Source organism: Bactrocera dorsalis, chromosome 5 (genome assembly GCF_023373825.1).
Source record: "Bactrocera dorsalis isolate Fly_Bdor chromosome 5, ASM2337382v1, whole genome shotgun sequence".
In the NCBI taxonomy this organism is placed as follows: domain Eukaryota; kingdom Metazoa; phylum Arthropoda; class Insecta; order Diptera; family Tephritidae; genus Bactrocera; species Bactrocera dorsalis.
The window spans coordinates 63,222,818-63,243,680 of record NC_064307.1 but is presented as its reverse complement, the minus strand read 5'-3'; the positions used below and the strand labels follow the sequence as shown (position 1 = coordinate 63,243,680).

At 38.3% G+C, this 20,863-nt stretch overlaps 1 protein-coding gene across 2 annotated transcripts in view; it reads right to left on the bottom strand.

Moving 5' to 3' along the window:
• The window catches only part of LOC105224044 (frizzled), a 204,220-nt gene that overhangs the window by 123,372 nt on the left and 59,985 nt on the right, over positions 1-20,863 (bottom strand). For both annotated transcript variants that reach the window (XM_049457093.1, XM_049457094.1), the window contains exons 2-4: positions 18,132-18,251; positions 1,474-1,668; positions 563-788 (exon numbers count right to left, since the gene is read on the bottom strand). In XM_049457093.1, coding sequence (XP_049313050.1) covers positions 563-788; positions 1,474-1,668; positions 18,132-18,251 — 541 coding nt within the window. The remainder of the gene's footprint in view (positions 1-562; positions 789-1,473; positions 1,669-18,131; positions 18,252-20,863) is intronic.

Below are 20,863 nucleotides of genomic sequence, written 5' to 3'. Positions count from 1 at the left end.
TGCGCAGGCTATTCCGGAAATTGACTTTGACAACTGTTTCGAGGGTTAAAAAAAAGTTGACGCAAGTGTATTGCGGACAAGGGGGATTTCTTTGAGGGGGACGACACAGATTTTGAAAAAAAATTAAGAGTTTTAAGTTTATGAACAAAGTCTTACTAATTTTTGCCTACAGTTTATAACACTCGCTTCAAATAAATAAAGTTGCTTTCATTCACAAAAGAGCAAATAACTGTTGACTCACTTATGTAATGCCATCAAACGCGTGTAAAAACATTTCCGAAAATTACGCAGCACTTAATTTCGACACAAATAAAGCCATTTGGCAAATGATTTCCATAAATTTTTTGTTTCCACAAAATGCTTTTCCATTTAATTTCGCGTTGCATGCCGCCAGTGTAGTTGCCTTTAGTTATTGCACACTTTTCCATGCTTTTGTTGTGATATTATTTTACGTAAATACGAGCTTTCATACAAAATTGCCCTCATACAACCCCCCACCAACCGCGCGCAATAAAATTATTTGTGTTTATATAAGTAAATAGCATTTGTTGGTTGCACTCACCTTCAACTTTGGCCAATGCCAGCACCGAAATTGTCTGCAACGCCGGTATGGCCCAGGCGACCAAATGAAATAAATGCGATTTATTTTCGATCGCCTCGTGACCCCATTTGAGGCCGGCGGCTAAAAACCAGGCGAACGCCAAGCACGACCACCAAGCAAAGGCGGCCATGCAACAAAAGTACAGCGCCATAAATAAAACCGTGCAAGCGGTGGTTTGGCGATGACCCTGCGGGTGCAAAAACAGAAAACACGAAACAGTTATAATGTATGTTTGTTTGTATATGTGTTGTAATAGAAATGCTTTAATTACGGTAAGTGATGAAGTATTATGCAAAAATGCTTATTAATAGTAAATATTTTGAGCGGCAATATTTTAGATATTAATCATTTGAGTGATTGGCTAATGATTTGCAAGTTCGCTGTAATGCAAAAGGGGTAATCAATTACATAACTGTAAAGTAATGGAAATTCAAAGCAGTGTTTTAGTGGGTTAATAAAAAATATTTTTAATATTTTTAATACTTTTTTATTTTTTTATTTTTTTAATAAAAATATTTTTTATTATTGTTATTATATTGTACCAATAAGGAAGAAAATTTTTAATTTTCCTTTTGTTTCAAATATTCATATTTCAAAATATATTAATTTGATTGAAGATTTTAATACAAATTTTTGGAATTTTTTTTTTAATTCTTTGCCAAATCAATTTTAAACATTTTATTAAAAAATATTTTGAAATAATATTTAATTTTTTTAACAATATTTTTTTAATTTTTATATCAATATTTTTTTAATAAAAATTAAACAATTTTTTTAATCATTATCTTAAAAAAAAATTTATTTTTTTTTCAAATTTATTTTATTTTTTCTTCCATAATTTAAATGAAACATTTTTCACACTTCTCACTCACCTGTGTTATGGTCGACATCATCTGCAACCGCCCTAGCCGCACCGGTGGCGGAAAAGGTTCACGGCACGCCACCGAATCGCCCGCGCCCAAACCGGCCACATACGCGCAACCCACGACGAGATAGCAAACGGCGAGAAAAACAATGGCACGCTCCGGATAGCGAAAACGCGACGAGTCAATGAGAAAGGTCAGCACCTATACGCCGATGTGGGAGAAAAAGAGTAAGAGTGTGAGAACAAAAGATTAATTGTTTTATTAGATTTACATGCATGTTTTGCTATACAATTAAAATAAACTATGGTACATGAGCTTGAATAATAATTCTAATAAATTAAATCATATTTGTTGGCAGTTAGACAAGTTAATGACTAACGACTACAGCTGTAGCGTATCAAATCTCAGTTGCGGGGTTGAGAGCACGCATGACTTGTAAAATATTTAAGAATAATTATTTGAGATTTTTGTTGTATTCTGCCTTAAGAGATGACAAGATAACGAGATTTATGATACAAAACTGCTAATAGTTTATGTATTAGATAAGATTAAATTGCTTAGAATACATTAATTAGAATTAGTTAATTGATTAATCGGATTAAATTCGATTGTATTTGATTCAAATACAAAACGAATATGTTTGGCAATTATTAAATCGAAAATTAGAAGAAATTAGCTCTAAAAATCTTAGAAAATAAATTTGAATTTGTTTATTTCAGAAGTGATCAGATTAGATTAGTTGCGATTAAACCTCATTAGCTGCAATCAAATTGTGGTATATCAAAAATCATTTGATGGTTTAAGCAATAATTTAAGTTAGTGGAAAAACTATTTCAAACTAAATCGACTAGATTCCTCAAGCTTTTAGTTTATACTAATTTGAGCTCATAATTAATCTGATTATTAAAACCTTAATCGCTTAAAGGCTAAACAAAATCTGACTGACTTAGCCTTTTTTAAACAATTCCTTGAGTTACTTAAAAAATATTGCGATCTATTTTTCTAAAATTCTGTTTCCGATAAGCAGACAATAAACTATAGTTAGAAGATTGGGCAGTCCGAATTAAAATCACAGATCGATCTTTGGCAACCGAATTCGCATCCAAAAGATTGCCTATGTAGTATATCTGATTTCAGATCAGAACCTGTGTATCCGATTGCCTTTACATCGATGTGTTTTTATCAATAGTGAATTAAACTCCGAAGTTCTGGAGTTCAAGTCGGAGCAAGGGGATATGATTAAGAAACGGAAACATTAGCCTTCTCAGGCAGAAGAACTTTAATTCAGTCACTCGAAGGCAATATTCACGGATCCAGTTAGGAAGAAGCATACATTCCCATTTTAATTGTTACATACTCTTCGGAACGGGTCCAAACTTTTACTTGACTAAGGAGCGTCTAATCGGCACTGTTCCTCAAAATTATTTAAGAAATGTTTGCTGTCGCCACAATAAAAAGGAGAAAGCATACATAATATTAGAAAGCAACGATTTTCAAAAAAAAGCATAAATGTATTTTAAATATACTGAAATATTCCAATTCCAATTGGACCGTCGCATTAAAACCGAGATCTTTTTATTTACTATGGTGCCCAGTGGCATCGCTGCCGAAAATGGGAGGCATCCGTCTGCAACCGGCGGGTACAGCAAAATTTCTAGGGCTCATCCTGGCAAGGAAGCTTTCATAGAAGCCGAATATCGAAGAGAGAGCAAAAGAGGCATCGATTGCCTTATAGCGCTGTGGAGGAGCCATTGGCAAAAGGTGGGGTCTCTCACCAAAAATGGTCCTCTGGCTCTACGACACCATAGTCAATTCCATTATGTTCTATTGAGTCTTTATGTGGTGGAAGGCTCTTGAAAATACCACTTGCAAAGAAACTCGAATGCGTTCAACGGGCGGGGCATATTCGCATGTGTGGTTCACTAAGGTCCACTTCAACCATGGCACTTACCACTATCTTGCACATAGTGCCCGAAAACATCGTCGGAAGGTGTAAGGCTGCGAAAGTTGTTATCATACTCAGAGAACCTAGGTTCTTAAAAGAACACGTATCTGAACACTCGGATAACCTTACACATTTTGACTTCATACCGTATCACTTGGATGATGGAGTTGCCAAACCGAACTCTGGCGGGTTCTTTCCTGCCCATAAACCGGCGAGGGAGAGCACTCTAAGGCTTAAAGTAGCTGGGCATATGAAGGTGACCAAACAAGAACACCGCAACCGGAAATCTCTCCACCTTTAGCTGATTTCCTGAAAAGTCGGATCACTGCGTCGCAGAATTTATTCATTGTCAGAAGAGAATACCGACGAGAGAGTTCTCAAAGCAAGTCAAGAAGAGTCTGTTTTCACTAAAAATCGCATCAAGCTACTGCATCATCACACTAGTTTGGGTGCCTGGTTACAGCGGTATCGCTGGCAACTGCTAAGCCGACGAGAAAGTCACTGCTCACATTGATGTGGGATGAGAGTGAGGTGGAAACATCCAGGCACTTTCTCCCTCAATGTCTACCCTTTGCAATACTGAAGTCGGCGAACCAGGAGACGTAGCAGAAACAGGCATTAAGCGACTCAATAAATTTGTTATAGACTCTGAGCGCTTTATCGATTTGTAAGGGTCTTAAGATCTGTTATATACGAGTTTTAGGCAACATAAGGGACCGGCGTTCTAAGCTGTTCAAGTGAGCTCCTTGCTAGGATCGATCACATAACCTAATTTAACCTCTCCCAATCTAACCTAAGGACTTTGAAATTAATGCGGAAGCGAAATGACTTGACCGGCAAACATAAACACTGCATTTCTTATATAAAGAAACACCAAGCGCAGTCAGGTTACCGAGGTTAACGGCTTTTTACCTTTACCTTAATAAATATAGGCTCTAATTTATCGTCTCGTCTTCCTGTATATGCATATTTTCTGACATTCAGTCTCAAATATCTACAAAATTATGAACGTGTAATGACTTAGGAAACATAGATCTTTACATTATACACTCCCAATCAACGTGGTGACATGCTCTTCAAGTTTTTTAATTAAGTTTACAATTAAGAAATCTCGTTAAGTGTCGAATTTCACGCATACATATAGACATAGGCTGCGGCTTGTAATTTTTTGCGCCTGTCATTTCCAACTTACTGATATTACACGGCAGGCAGGTTCAACGGAGGACAACGCACCAGCCTCGCCAGCGAGTAGCGCCTTTGCAAAAGCAGAAAATCCATAGAAACACACACATATACATATATATTTTTATGAGTATCTGGTATAGGTGTGTGCAAGCTGCTTGCAACACAAGCTGTTGGCAGCGAGCGTTAGCAATCAGCGTTGCAGTCAGAGTTGTCATTCAGAGTCATTTCACTGATTGGTGACGGAGTTGACATTTGTTGCATGCAACGTGCACACACTTAAACCCTACATACTTGCAGTGTACGAAATTATATGCTTGCATGCCACTTTGTATGTTGAGGTGTTGCTGCTGAAGTTTCAGCTGCGGATAATGTATGTAAACATGTCGGTGTTTGTGGCTCAAATAGTTCCTCGTTCTTTGCCAGTTGTTGTTGCTGTGTTACAGGATTTCATGCCACAAGATAACATTATCCACATAATAATCAACGGTAGTTAATGATGTTGTTGCACCCTATGAAGTTGCCAACTTTGCACTTGTTGTCGCTGTCGCTTTTGTGTCGCCAACAGCGCTTATCTCGGAGTTGGCGGCGCTGTCACCCATGGCGCAATGGTTTTGTGGGGATCACATCACCACTGTCGTAAAGTCGCTATTCTCTGTCTGCGGTTGATAAATACAAAGACACTATTTCGCTTGCGATTTTACTGCAATTCGTTGCTGTAATGGTTTGCCATGGCAATGGTGTAACATTTCAGTTGATGACTTTTCTTAATTACAAAACTAACCTCAAAGTTGCTTGTGTTTTGTGTGAGCGACAGTTTGGCTGCTTTCTTTGTAACAAAATATTTGTGGAATCGAATGCGGAGGACAAGTGTCAAAAGGTGAAGGGAATTAAGTAAAGGCTTGGTCATATGAGGTATGAGTACAAGGATGTTCGTCAAGGGTCAACATGTTTATCAATTTGGGTTCCCACATCTCTAGAGCATCTTAATAGCCGAGCCATGTTAAAGTTCTGTCTTTCTGCAAACCAACTTAGGCCATATGCCAATATAATATATACAACCTAATCAGTTTGGAGTGTTCCGTTGCTATTAGAGATCTTATCTTAGAGCTTGTGAACCAGTTAAGGGACTTCAATGACAACACTAAGGCAGTATGAACCAAATATTCTTCTAATAAGCGATATCTACTATCACGTACACGACAATTCCCATGACAGTCGGGTCTACGTAACCAGAACGTGCCCAGATTTTTTATACGGTCAAGGACTGTCAATTCGGCAGAATTCTCGCATTACAAAAACAGCAAGACTATACAGTGGAAACAGACACATCAAATACAATCCAGTACCCGAAAATATAGGAGTACCCCATAGGAAAGCAACTAGTACGACTCCGACAGGAATCAAACTTCAGACACTTAAAGCAAATGCAAATGAACGATCTAAGGAATGGATATTAGAGGCATAATCCTAAATTCCAATTTGCTATTATTTAAAATTTCGCTTTGACCGAAAGTGGAACAGAAGATAGAACAACAATTAGTTATACTCCAAGAAGAATCAAACTTCAGATTCTTCAAACACATGGAAATGAAGGCTCAAAAACTGTTATTAAAGATTTAATATTATCTGCTAACGAACGGTATCCATTATTAGAAACTTCTGTTTCAGGTTATGTAAATTTAGCCCCAACCGAAAGTCGAACCGATTAAAGGACGGCAATTAGTTCAAACTCTGACAGACTTCGGACTGTCAAAGCAAATGAAAAGAAAGGGTTTAAAAGGACTAAAGAACGGTTATTGAAGAACTAATATTATCTAACGAAGAGTGAAACTCTAACCGATTATACGATTGCTATTAGTTCCAACTCCGATAAGACTCAGTCTTCGGATCATTAAAGAAAAAATAGGATTTAAAAAACAGGAAAGTAACTCGATGAAGAGAGATACCCGAACCAATTAAAGGTTTGGTTTGATTCAGACATCGGATCTTTAATGCATATGCAAATGGAGAGTCCAAAGAACGGGTGCTAAAGAATAAGAATGTGTTTTGCAATATAATATATTTTTTACTGACTGAAAGTCGAACCTGCGAGGTACGCGGATAGTCGTGATATTCGCCTCAGAACAAGAAAAGATGAATGTATGTTCGAATGGGTTCAGAATATTTTGGTTTCACGCGTAACCACTTAACGGGGGAGCTTCTCTGAAGAGTCACTCCACAAGCAGATGTCATTGAACATATAAAACTGATGGAAGGGTCTGCTTGTATGCTTCCCTTGTTGTTGCGGGACAAACTATTCCTGTAGCAATTTGGAGGGATGCTGCCGAGTTGACGGTCCCTGGCCTGTTAAAATGCAGGGTCCGGTCCGTTTACAAAGACATGGCTGTCATAGAATCGTTAAACTTCCCTGCATATGTCTCGCTTCAAGAAACAAGTCGCCTAGAGGGACGTTAAATAAAATAGATCTAAACTTGAAATTCCCGACGGTGGATATCAGCATTGAGAAGGCTTAACTATTCTTTCAACTGGATACCATGAGAAGAAATTCGACACGACGGCCTTTTGAGATTATAAAAACGTGAGTACAAACCAGCTCTAAGGTTATTCTGCTCACATGATTTATGTCTCGAACCTTTGCCTTCATATATGGTTATAGAAATATCACATATAATTATCCAGAAAAGCACCTATGCCATGCGGTACGATCCAGCGCCAAGTCAACCAGCCACAAACTCAGGCGTCAGTTGGCTCAGCATTACAAGCGTGTTTCTGCTGTTGAAAGTGGAATGACTTGTATAATATTGTTGAGGCTGAAGTTGAAGGAGTGACTATTCATCAAACAAAGCAACAACAAAAGTATGAGCATCAACGGCAATAACACCAACTACATACAACAACAACAGCAGCCTCCACTAACGAAGTGAAGTCATCAAATAAAGCTTTTGTTTGTGACTTATGCCCCTTGTTACTAGGTTTGTTGCACAGAAAAACGAACACATATCCAGACACTTACATTATATACATATACAAATATATATATATATATTTATATCTAACTATATTATATACTCTCCTACATACAGCATTAATTCAAAGAAAATGACATCGTTAGTATGCGTAACTTCGAGCTTGTTAGTTGTTCATTTTTCAATTTGTTAGTTTGACAACACATTTGACTTTTGCAAGTGCTATTCGTATATACATACACACACAAAAATACATATATGTATGTATATGTGTATGTGGAAAACCACTGACAAGGATTAATGATGTCTTGGCTAGAATGGTCGCAGCAAACTATACCACTCACCAATTTTCGTTTGGTGAAGTGCCACTTGAGTCTTTTCAGTTTTTTGCATTAATTTTTGTTATATTTTTTGCTGTTAGTTTGCTGGTAAAGTTGTCACAGCTGACATTTCGCTTTTTTGACAATTGATATGTTGTGATATATTTGTGGCAACGGAAGTGCGCTAATTATGCGATTTTTCTTCCTTTCAGTTGCTTTTCGCGCGCGTCATTGCCAATTTTCACATGCAAATTGACAGCTGTCTTTGTTGCAGCCATTCACCTATGACAGCTGTCATTTTTCATTTGTCTAAAAGTCAACAATTCACAGTCACTTTATGCAGATTTCGATGTGAAAGTTATAAAGCTATAAAGGTGTACAGTGGGGTTTAGGGAAGTGGCACAATTGTGGTATTAAGAAAAAAATAAGCAAAAAAGTAATTTCGTTGAGGATAAATAACCTAATTTTTAGAAGGAACATTTTCTGGGGCATTTTTGACAATTTAAATATAAAAGACTTCAAAACTGCCCTAACAACGTTTATCACACCCAACCTATTTAGAGGTTTTTGCATGAATAAGGCTGTGACCAAGGCTCTCGCAAGGAGCTGGTCGTCGACCTACATTTGTTCAATGCACGCGAGGTCCATAGGTTCAGTGCTAGAACGCAAATTGTCAACGGAGATCCAACTCGTTTATACTCTGATATGAGCGAGGTACGGGTGATATCTCTGGCTTTGCAGTTGCCAGTGATTCGTCTATGACCAGGCACTCAAAGGGGTCTAATAATGAAGTAGTTTGTTACTACTTTTAGTAAGGAGTAATTTGACTACCTTTGACCGTACAGTTAGCGAGCTCAGCGCTAGTATTGCTGCTCTGATGTCGGAAAGAATATTTACCTCCCTGAAAGCAGCTGAACTTTGCAGCAGTACGTCTACTGACACCTTAATAGCAGACACTTCTGCTTGAAGAACTCAACAGTGTTCCGGTACCCAAAGATTGGCGGAGAGCTTCTCTCAGAAAAACTACCCTCCTAGCTTCGAAACATTTATGCAAAAGCAACTCTTTTAAAGCGACTGCTCTCCGTCTATATATTCCTTATCGGCAAGTGTGCAGAAAAACGGACGCCAGAGTAACCTCTGTGTATCAATGATCCAAGTTTTCAGGGTTGCAATTGAAGTAGGCGAGAATTTCTGTGATTTTAATAGGCAAACTGCTAAATTGCTACGGTGTAAGTACTGAAAAGAGCACTCTTTGAATAGTTTTGAACTTTTTTTTAGCACTTTTTGAAATTTTTACTTAAACAACTGCCATTTTACTGCGCTCAACTGTTTGATGGCTTATCGCAAAACGACTAAATGGTGTACAAATTCACGCCTCATGCTTCAATAGCAATGAAAGGCTGAAAATAAATAGAAATAAAGCAGAAAAAGGTAAATGTAACGATTATAGAATAATTTTTTTTTTTTTATTTTTTTTGCCATTTATATGTTAATTTCTTATTTTCTGTTCTATTTTGTCCCGTCACTTCGTTTACCTACCACACGCCAACACATTTGTACTCCAACAGCCGATATGACAATTAAATTTAATTTATGTGCTGGCTTGGCGGCGGACATGCGTGCGCTCACATATGCATACATATATATATATATATGTACATACATACATGGATATACAACCATATATACTATATATAACAATATATTTTTCAAACAATGCGCGGGCGTTACCGGCATTAGTAAAAAATAAATCTATTAAACCTGTTCAGCCTGCCATTAAGCACTTTGGTTTCGAACAAAATAATTTCATTTCAGAAATATTACTGAATTCGCCCCTTTAATTGCAGACTATAGCTGCTTGCCACCGCCTGTGGCAAGTAGTACATTAAACATAGAGTTTAACAATTTGGCCGCCACATAATTTAACATTTTTCAAAAACGCTCAAAGTAAGCACGAAACCGCGCCATCGACGAATTCTCACACAAAAATGGCATAAAAAATGTTTGTTTATTTTCTTCGACTCCCCAGTGTATAGCGTCGGCATTTGAAAAAAAAAGTTACGAGCAACAAATTGAAATGACAAAACAATGCAACAAACTGTTATGCCACAACTTGTGGCGTGCATAGAATAACAAATTGATTTCTTTGTAAGCAACTCTTTGGGAGTCATGAAAATCGACCGAGCAACAATGGTGGCATGAGGCAAAATGGCTATTGTGCGAGTATATGAAGACGAAGAGGTATGTACTTACACAGTTACTTAAATTTCAAGAGTTTAGTAGAACTTTTGTGTGAAGAAAGAAGCAGTTTCGTTTATACAGCAGCGGGCATAAGAATAGAATTGTAAGACGATTCGTATGTATCTTTATTTAAAGCTGAGGTACGGTGAGTTCTACTAAAATGTATGGAAGTCCGAAGATCTAATCTTAAATTGTCGATTTTTTCTTAGAAATTGATGAAAATTTGATTAAAAACCCGATATTGAAACAAAAACAACGAGGCAGAAATGCTAAAAATATTCGTTGAATATACCACGATGAACCCCTAATGAATATATATGTACATATAGTACCATGGAAACTCAGTTTCCCAACACTCGATTACGGTTTTTTTTGGAGACTTATCGAAACTTGACGAGAAAATTAGAATCACAAATATGCCCTGACTCTGATCTGATATAAACCAGTCGAAACTATGAGTTGAACATCGATAAAAAGATTCGAGACATTGCAAAAAAACGAGACCCAAACTACTATGGTTCGATCTATAGTGGAATGGCGATTTCTTGTCATTAAATAAATTTCCTTTAAAATATATTACTTCGATAAATCCCCCACTAAAATCATTACTTGGATAGCAACCTAATATATTTTTAAAGTTAGAACTACCTCAAAAATCTCTTTAGAGAGATGGAGGAGTACAAGTAAAAATTCTGGTAGAGTAAAAGTGGCGTGACTCTATGGAAAAAATTTTCGAAATGTCTTATAGTGCTCATTAAAATTGAAAGATTTGCAATAATAAATCCCAAAGGAAGGCAGACAGCTTTTAGAACTGACCCTTCTCTTTAGATCTTAACCTATCTGTTAGTTCAGTTGACTTCTACCGACTTTAGGCCCCTTTGTTCGACGCGGACTGTATGCAGATGTCACTTGAGCTAGTAGTCGCGGTATTCTGCCACCTGAGTATGCAGATGTCATTCCGCAGCAAAGGAAAGGAAAAGGAAAGCCGTGCCGTTAAAAGCCTAGCAAGTCTTAGAGTACGTTTTCTTCCCGTCATCATTAAGTTGGTGTTGCAGGTGTAGGTTGAGATGACTTCCTCTTTGCACTGGTCGGCTTTAAAAGCAATGCTTCATAAGTTCGTACGGCAACCTTCGCCTTGGCCTCGTAACGGAGACAACTTTGAACCACATAAAGCGACCACCTAACCTATACAGAGTCTCTTGGGTAGGACGACCTTACCCAGGGTGACGAAACCTCTTTCAAAAAGGGTGATGACAAAACCGGTAGAACATGGCTTATCGTCACTAGGGGTGCCGACCTGCTCCTGTACGATTGCTAGATACTTTAGGACTAGAATAAAACGCAAGAGATCTACTGAACTACGAGGAAACATAGCTGAAACTGACAATAGCTGTCCTAACAAATTTGTGGTAGACTGTTGTGGGGATCTTATGATCAATTGAGGAGTTTTGGATTCCACAACTAACCGGGTTTCTAAGCTATCCAAGTGAGATCGATGTTAGGGGATATTACCTTAAATTCTTTTTTTCTGATAGAACAGCACTTTTCGAAATCTGGGAGTGATATAACTCTGAATATAGGTATTTGTCTAGCTCTGTGTATGTATACATTGTGCAATAAAATGGGGAGTCACTTCACTAAATGTCGATGGAATTGATAACAATAAACAATTCAATTCAAGAGTCGCGAGTAAAAAACGCACAAGAAAGTATGTGTAGTTGCTGCGATGGATATGTAAAGAGAAAAAGAGAGAGAGTAAGATAGAAAGCTGGAGGAAATAGGTGTAAAGATACTAAAAATCGATGAATGAGCGATAACACCAACTGTCGTGACGGTTCTACGTGATATGCGTGCTCTTCAAATGAGAAGCATGGGAAGAATTTAAAGCAAGTGGAGCGGAATTGAAAAAACAAAATGCGAAGAAAATTGAAAAAAATAATACGAAGCATAACAATTGAATGCAATATCAAGACAATACAAATGGAAGAAACCCCCAGTAATCTTCCTAAACTGCCAAAAATGCAAATCATTTTTTTGTATTAAAATAATTCATGCAGCTAAAAGTCGTTGCTAAGCTATAATTTTACAAATTATCTCGACACAAATCGTTTTTGAGGTGTGTCTATCAACGCTCAACTGTCTTCGCCGGCATTGTTTCGGTCAACACTCGCCTTGAAGCAACAAAAGACGAAATGTCTCGCTTTGTTCGTTGGCTGTCAGTGGAAATTTAGTCGCATTAAAATGCTGTAAATTACAGTTTGAAGATTTTCCAAGCGAAAAACCGTGGTCACAACGATTTTCGAATGTGGGTAGGTGGCATTTCCGTGAATAATTATTTAGGGAGTGTTGAATTTTTAGCATAAATAGTAGCTATTAGTTGGGGAAGGTGTGTTAATTTGTTGTGGCAGTTATTAGTAGATGTCAGTCGGTTGATAGGAACGGAAGTTGTAAGCTGGATGTATAAACATGTGTTGGCTTTTATACCCCGGATTTGAGTAATGCGATACGGTTTGGGTTTTATTATTCTGTTCACACCGATAACTGAGTCTAATTAATGGGATAAAATGTGTTAAACTACATATAAGTATTAGTTATTTGATGAATAAAAATTAAAATATAATTAGAATTCATAGCAGGTTTTTCTAAATCGTAACAGCGGTTGTTTCTTACAAATGTGACCTTGTTTATTGAAGGTTGGAACATTTCAAATGAAACGAGTGTTTCACAAAGAAGATTTCCAGCCTCTTGCTTAGTAGACATTCATATTTCTCTCGATTAACATTATAACAGTATTGCTGGTATATAATGGATCCATGAGGATAGTTCAATAATATGTCCTAAAGACCTTTGCTGAGTTTTGCTTTAACAATCTTTTATCGAATTACCTGAGGTAGGTAGTACTATCCTCACATTCAGCCCATAGAAAGTAGTTACATTTGACTGGTCTGAACTATTCTTCTAACACATATCTCTTTTCCATTCCTTCAACTTTTCTTACCAGTCTAGTTTTCTCGAAGGTTACGAGGTTTTACTTGTCCCAGAAAAAATTACTTCATTTTCAGTATAACTTGATCCAGAATTAATTTGTTTATCAAGAACATTTATCAATCTTATCTCCATAAAACACGAATGTCTGATCGGACTTAAGAAGTCCCTCAGTGGCTTCTACCAAGCCAAATTCATTAGAAAATATAAGCTTTTAGGAGGAATGGCGACTAAATTATTTTTAACCATTTTGTATTTATCCAGTTCCAGTGCAGGCTACCAATAATATCGGAGAGCTCGTCTAGCTCAGATACCCCATTTTTTAATTCGGCACTTATGTTCTTCCGACTGAGCATTTCCAGTTTTATCTTTTTGAGGGTAGCGCTTAGCACTGCTTCATTCTCTTCTGATCTCATCTTCAAAATACAATTCCTTACTTGGAGAGTTATGTTCATTTCGCGAGATTCGGTCGGGCATAAGGAAATTGGTGTCTTCTATGCATACAGTTTGAATTGTACTCTCGTTTCCCATCAGCGGTGGCGATCCTAAAATCCTGTTTTACCTTCTGAAGACATTCAATTCGTCGTCCGTTTGTACTTTGTGGTTTGCTCTGTTGTAAGGGTTTCCACTTAATTTTCGGTCCTTGTAATTATCTATGAATTTGCAGGGCGGCCATACGAGGATTGACACGAAACTTTATGATAGTTCGTGTTCAGAGCTAGGACCATCGCGCTGGTCAGGACTCAAATCAACTGAGCCTGTACCGTTAACCTAATGGCGACGTAACATCGAACGTAATGTTAGACCTGCCATGGTTTTAAGGGAACGACGCCTATATCAATGCCCTGAAAGCCACTTCTGTACAATCTCACTCTTTCATACTGAGGTAAGAGAATGCCACATTCATCAGGGCAAGTTCTATGTTTATCAAAATCGTGTTTATTCTTTGTTGCTGGATTTCTTAATTTTTGCTCTGCTCTTGGTCGGGTGTCATTTGGGATTGTAGATACTTATTTCGAGACGGCATCTCTTTCCTCGTTTCCAATGATGCATTTGATGTGTGAGGTTTTTTAAGTCGAACCCGCCTCTCCTCTCACTCTTAGTCAGGGGCTGCTTATTGGGCATTCCCAGCTAACTCACGAACTTAGGCGCCAAACCTTTAGCCCTTGGTAGCCTGAGCTTAGCTTAATTTTGGATTTCTTAATTTGTTCTCTGCCCTTTACCGGGGAACATTTGGGGTTGCGGATACTTATTTCGTGGCGACATCTATTCACCTCGTCCCTAAAGATTCATAGGATGTTTCAGGTCTTTCAAGATGAACATTCCTCTCCTGTCGCTCCTGGTCAGGGGCCACTAACCTACAAACTTAGGCCGTCAACAATTCGCCCAGCTATAGCCCTTGCTTGGTGGTTTGAGCTCAGCCTGATATGAGTTCTTAGAGTTAGGCGCCCTATGGTGACCCACCTGCAATGTTACTAAGTTATATATTGCCTCATAGTAGAAGCTTTTTGATCGGTCCACTATCAACACTACCCTAAAGTAACTTTCTGGTATTTCCTCGGTGGCGAGTATTCTAATGTGTTCTTCAAAGATTCGTTGCCTGAATCAATCGTCTACCTATTGTCTCCTTGCGTGCTTTAGTACTTGGAGAACATAACGATAAGAAGGTCCCATCTATCAATCGCTGGCTAGGTCATGTTGTCCGAATGGACGAAAATACTTCAGCTCTGAAGGTATTCGACGCAGTTACTGCCAGGGGAAACAGAGGAAGGCCTCCGCTTCGTTGCAAAGACGCTATATAGCGCCATATTGCAAAAAGAAGAAATGACTGGCGCGCTGTTGTTAACTCGGCTACAACCGCTTAAGCGGTATCCACCAAAGCAAAGAAGAATAAGGAGTGAATTTTGGTAATTTAATGGTTTAATGTTATGTTCTCCGAGTCTTCAAGTTTTTTCCCAGAACATTATGAAATAATCTCCTCAACATGGCTCTGAGTCTGATTTAACCTACTAAAATATATTATTGTTTCATGATAAAGCTTTAAAAAATAAATTTGCAAAATATATACACCAAAAATACCGTTAGTAACCAAACTGCCACAGTATATTTATGTAGGCAATCCATCAATTTATAATAAAAGCACAGCGTCGCTGCCCACGTCTTAGTTCTCATATATTTTTACATATAATGCTATGTAAGTCTGTATTTTTCATATTTTTCCCCATGATTTATGTAATAAACTCTTAAATATATGCAACAATTTATACATATTTATGTATACATCCACATATCTGTTATACTCATACAAATGTTTTATGGAACCAAAAAAATATATTTTGTTACATGATGTAAATATTAGCACCAACGGACCGCAAAAAAACAGCCGCTCACACCACACACAGTGTTGCTTTTTGTGCGCTGAGTTTGACAGTAAAACATATTTCAACGCCACCGACAAAAATCTGTCAAAATAATTTGGAAAAAAATAGAAAAAGCATTGGCCGTCAGAGAATACAAATAGATAGACTCGAAGCGAATTAACATACCCACATCGCTTATACTCGTATGTGGTTACATAATACATATTATAAGCTACAGCTGGCTTTTGAGATCGCTTAACGGGTGTTTAGGAAATTTTTGGAATATCTTTCAGCACAGCTAGGAAATTTGTTAAGAGGCAAGCTTTATGCTTCACGGAGAGTGCAGGCTACAAGACAGTTTTAGCAAATATTCAGACGAACTTGTCAGATAAATTACCTAACCTCATATCTCAATGTATAGAAAGGAACGCTCTCCACTCGGTCGGCAATAAAATTATCGGGATGATGAATGAACTAGGTTAGATTCGGTTAGGTAAAAATCTGATTTAAAAAGGTCACGAATAATCAATTGGTCAGGGGGAAGTGGCATTTTTTCCTTCTTGATCGGATTCAAAGCTGACCTAAAACTTCTGCCGTGCTGTGGGTCCAGTACCCGGCCGCAGTGCAACTCCACACTGAACTGAATATTCAATTATACCTGCCTTTAGGTTTAAACCGTAGCCACAATGAATCTCCCCAAAGGCCAAAACCCAGTGAACAAATTAGAGCGAACTCCAAGGGCTAACTGCTCACCGTGGAACCAGATTTAAGTCTCCAGCAAGACGTTGTAGCTTTTGCTACTACCAGTAGAGCACCCATCAAACTCAATGACTGGAGACATACCTTACTGCGGAGAAATTCTAGCCCCCGCAGAAGGAATCCACTTGCACAGTTAGAAACGCCTGTAGTGATGCCCGGATTTCCTAGACACGAATAGAAAACAAAACTACCATCGCAGGCAATTTGAGCTTATATCTAGTGCAGCCAATTCGCCGCGTTCGTAGAAAATACGACAACCAAGATACTTCAGCCTTAATCTGAAAGCTGTATAATAGCGGAGAAAGTTTAAAAGTGTATCCACATCATATTTATCCCCGCAACTTGAACAAGTGGTGTCTTGTAAAATATGGCATGAATGCCGGTTGAGACAGTGTCCAGTTAGGACAGCTATAATTGCGGCCTTGTAAACCTTGTTAAGAGCTAATAGTTCCATGGACCGTTTATCTTCCACTCAGGGCCAAAAGGCTTCACAAGTGCTGGTTGACGTAAGGGTTGTGAGAAAGGTTTTTTAGGCTTGATTAGTTTTTGACTTTAGAAGGCAATGAAATATCAGAAATTACCAAGTTTTTGGAAAGCAGTACTCATTTCAGAGGTGCCACATCCTCATTATACAGATGATTTAAAAGCATGAAGCAGAAACATGAGTCATAGGCCATCTAAAAATGTTCTGTGCTAATCAAACGCTGAGCGTGGACCGTTCCCACGACAGTCGGGTCTACGTAAACGGAACGGACCCGGCTTTTTATCCGGGCAAAGACTGCCAACTCGGCAGAATTCTGTCGCTACAACGAAAACAGTGGATGATCGGATAAAAGTTGTACGTTGTCTATGGGATTCGCTGAATAAAACTAAACTAAAGAACAGAAAGGCTTTGATTACGTTCAATTTAACTGAGGTGACTAGAGTTTAATGTTAAAGCCTCTCAAGGCAGTGGGAATACTGGTACTTCAGAAAACATACCATAAAGAGCTGTTTAGAATATTGTAGAGGAGGTAATCTCAGTAGTGAAATTTCTGGATTCTAGTATTTGGTTTAACATGGAGTTGTGGGAAACCCGAAAACGAAGAAGAGTTGTACAAAGAGCTTGGCGTAATGAAAAAAGGATCGATGTAAGGACAAAGCAGGTAAACACGTGTTATTCTTCAGTATTTGAAGGCTTCCGATAAATAAGACATTGAGTCCTTCCTTTGAACTACCGATACTTGTATATCGATGCATGTCTTCAGTCAAACAAAATCGAATATTTATCCAAATTTAACAAATCAACAGACCCAGCAGTTGTTGCTGTTGCCATACCCACACACATTTTGCGAATCTACAAAGCAATTCAATGCTGGCATGCTGTTGACATTTGTACAGATTGCAGCTGCTGCGCAGATTTGCCTTTAGCTCTAGTTATTGAAAAAGCGAGACGTTGACAGGTAATATATCACACCAAGGATGCTTTTTTATTTTGTACACGAGTATTTGCAATATGCCGGTGTTTACAACTTTCCGACATCGCTCGCCTGTCTCACTTAAGCGTTGGCATTTCTTTTGCCATGTTTACTTGGCGCCATATTGCTTCCGTTGTCTGCTTCTACTGCGAAATCGATATTGTCGTTTCACTGCCAGCTGGCAAAGGGAGCTACTAAACTAGAGTTGTACGGTACGCTAATATCTATATGCCAAGAAGTGCTCTTACTGCTCCTTTCTACAACTTCCCCAACAAGCAGCGAGTTCTGATGGCACAATGATTTATGGTTTCTCACTAAACTACGAATCTTTCACCCGGACACCAGGCTTCTTGGCACGCGAAATCAATCATAATTTGCACTAATAACTAAATTAGTTTGCGCCGTCTACTCATGCTAAGCACTGCTAATAAATTTTTTTCACTTACCGTAAATAGACAACTCGCCACACAAACAGCCGCCCACGAGCCAACCCAGTAGCGGAGTACAGTGCGTTCTTTTTCCGGGAAGAACATGGCATGGCATGGTGCGCCACAGTCGCGTAATTCCTGTAAAAAAGAAAAAATTAATTAGTAAACAAAATTAGAATATTTATTTAGGAGTAGAAGGTCCTTACGGATATAAAATAACTTATATAAAAGTAAGTCCTAACCTCTAAACCTCTTAGGGCAGTTACACATTGAGTAAGTACCAAGAGTCCACTTATAGAGCGAGCGCCTTGCATAGATTTTGAAATACCCTAAGTATACTTTAATTTTTATCTCGGAAAGTCGTAAGACTATGTTCATAAATGACAACGGTTCACTCCCAACCTGGACACTCAGAAGAAATACCACAAACCAAAAAAAACTGTTTTAGGTTTATGTTTAGATTGTATCGAATACATGAGTCCACACCATCTAGAGCTATCTGTCGACTAAGGACAAATATCCGTCCTTGATCTCGCTAAAGCATTGAAACTTCGATGTAGTGAAGCTCTTCACAGAGTAACCATTGCAAAAGATAAGGGTGAGGAAATACACGTTGTCATCTGCCATGACCTGAGCTCTCTTTTTTTATCATCTCTTAGCGCTGTAGCTCCTTGTGAGCTTTAGTCAGTTTCTTGCCAATTTTGTATGCCAAGCGTATTCAAGTCTATCCCGAGTTCGTCAATACCAGTTGACCGCGGTCTTTCGCTTGTTACCATGCTGAGACTTCTATAATTTTCTTCTGCGATCTCTTGTTTTCTATTCTCGTTTCATGACCAAGCCATATAGTCGTTGCGCTTTGCTTAAGTGGATACTTTTTATTTCTATTATATATAAGATAAGTTTTAAGGGATCATATCTGAATCCAAGTTTAGAGCGTTATTTAACTTTTAACATAGATAACATAACATAGTTGTTGTTCGGCAGTCCCTGATCGGAAATAAAATCCGGGTTCGTTCCGGTTACTATCTGTCCATCAGAGTCCAGCGCTGTTCCAAGATCTGTCCAGCTCGGCGGCAATAGTTTTGACCATTTCTATTATTAGTGATGACGCACTGATTACAAATGGATAGAATTGATCCCGAGATCGCGAGCGTCTTGGACAAGGACAGATAGAGTTATTGAGTATTTTTTGGAAAAGACAGTTAAGGATTTACTGTTTCAGGTTCCGAACATAATTGGAATAATGAATTATAGGACAAAACAAAAAATAGTAACCGATAACCTTAAGGTGAGAAGTTCTGAATCACTTTGGGATCAACTGATTTGGGAAAAAGTAAAATAAGAAAGTAGATTCTTATATTATTATATCATTTATAGGGTAATATCTGCAGATTTTATATGACATAGAAGTTCGCCACATATTAGAGAAAGGTGTGATGGTGTGAACTGAAATTTAAGCTGTTCAAGTTTGAATTGATAGAACTTAAGTATCTAGATTTCCAAAGAGCTCAAAAATTTGCATTGAGCATAAATACAGGTAAGAAGTATGTGGACCAAACGAGTCTTGGAACACTAGCAGGGCAGTACATTCCACTAAGGCAGTGGTGAGGATACCGGCTAGAGGGAGCTTAAAAAATTGTAGGGATCATCATAAGCTACCTACCCTTATGGTTCTGCCTTCAGAAAATTGATAAAGTAGATTCAGTGGAATGCATAGCATAAATGGAGGATGATGAAACGCTGGAGTAATAATTTTGGGAATGCGCAGCTCTCAAGCGGTTGAGACCGAGGATCTCCTATGGCTTCCAATGTTCCTACCTAAGAGGCATTGAACAGATGGGGTCAGGTATTTTACCAAATCCACTGAGCTGCTGGATAAACTTAATTGGTTATCGCTAGAGAGACCTAAAGGTCGCCGTGCGGTCTGCGACTCTTGCGCCTTCCTTTTCAGTCAACCATGTCGACCAAAATTACATCGAAAAGCTCACAAAGTCACGACATTCTTATTCTAAAACACGTTCGCATAATCCTAGTCCAATTATTGCTCTTTTGCAGTAATGCGATTTTATTTTACTTTAAATAGCAGCGAATATTAGATTCGTATGATATTCCATTTCTAAATTCCAAATGAGTCCATTATTTATTGAATTCTCTTTCCAGCCTTACACCCTCAGTCCAATAGCAACGGTGCCCAATCAAAGTATGCACATCAATTGCATGAAAATCAACCACCACTCCGCAGGTCGTGTACGCCGCAGGAAACGCATTTCAGTTACAGGTCCTTAATCCAATCCCATTTTATAGCAGAAATCTTTAAAATATATTTATGGCGTTTAACTGCAGCTATTTTAATAAGCCATAAAATAGATTTAATATCAAACAAGTAAAACATTTTCACAGCACCATGGGAAGCAAGCGAATTGCCGGCGCTAAGGAGGCAAGTCACTTTAAAGGAGAAGGGACTGCAAGATTGCCAGAAGATGAGCTCATTAAAAATTCAAAATTCATCGACGAGCAGCGACTTGAAAGTGGAACATACACAAACAAGCGGGAGAACTTTGTTGCAACAAGCGCACGCCGGTGGAATGGCGGCTGGGCGGCAAAAAGTACGAGTAGAACAAGAGTAAAGCGGAATGGAATCATTGGTATAACCTACTCCCCTGGAGTGTGATTTAGAGTTAAATTAAGCATAGTTAAATATTAAAGATGGCAGCGCGTGAGCCTCTAAAGAACTAGAGTAGGCGGAGTGT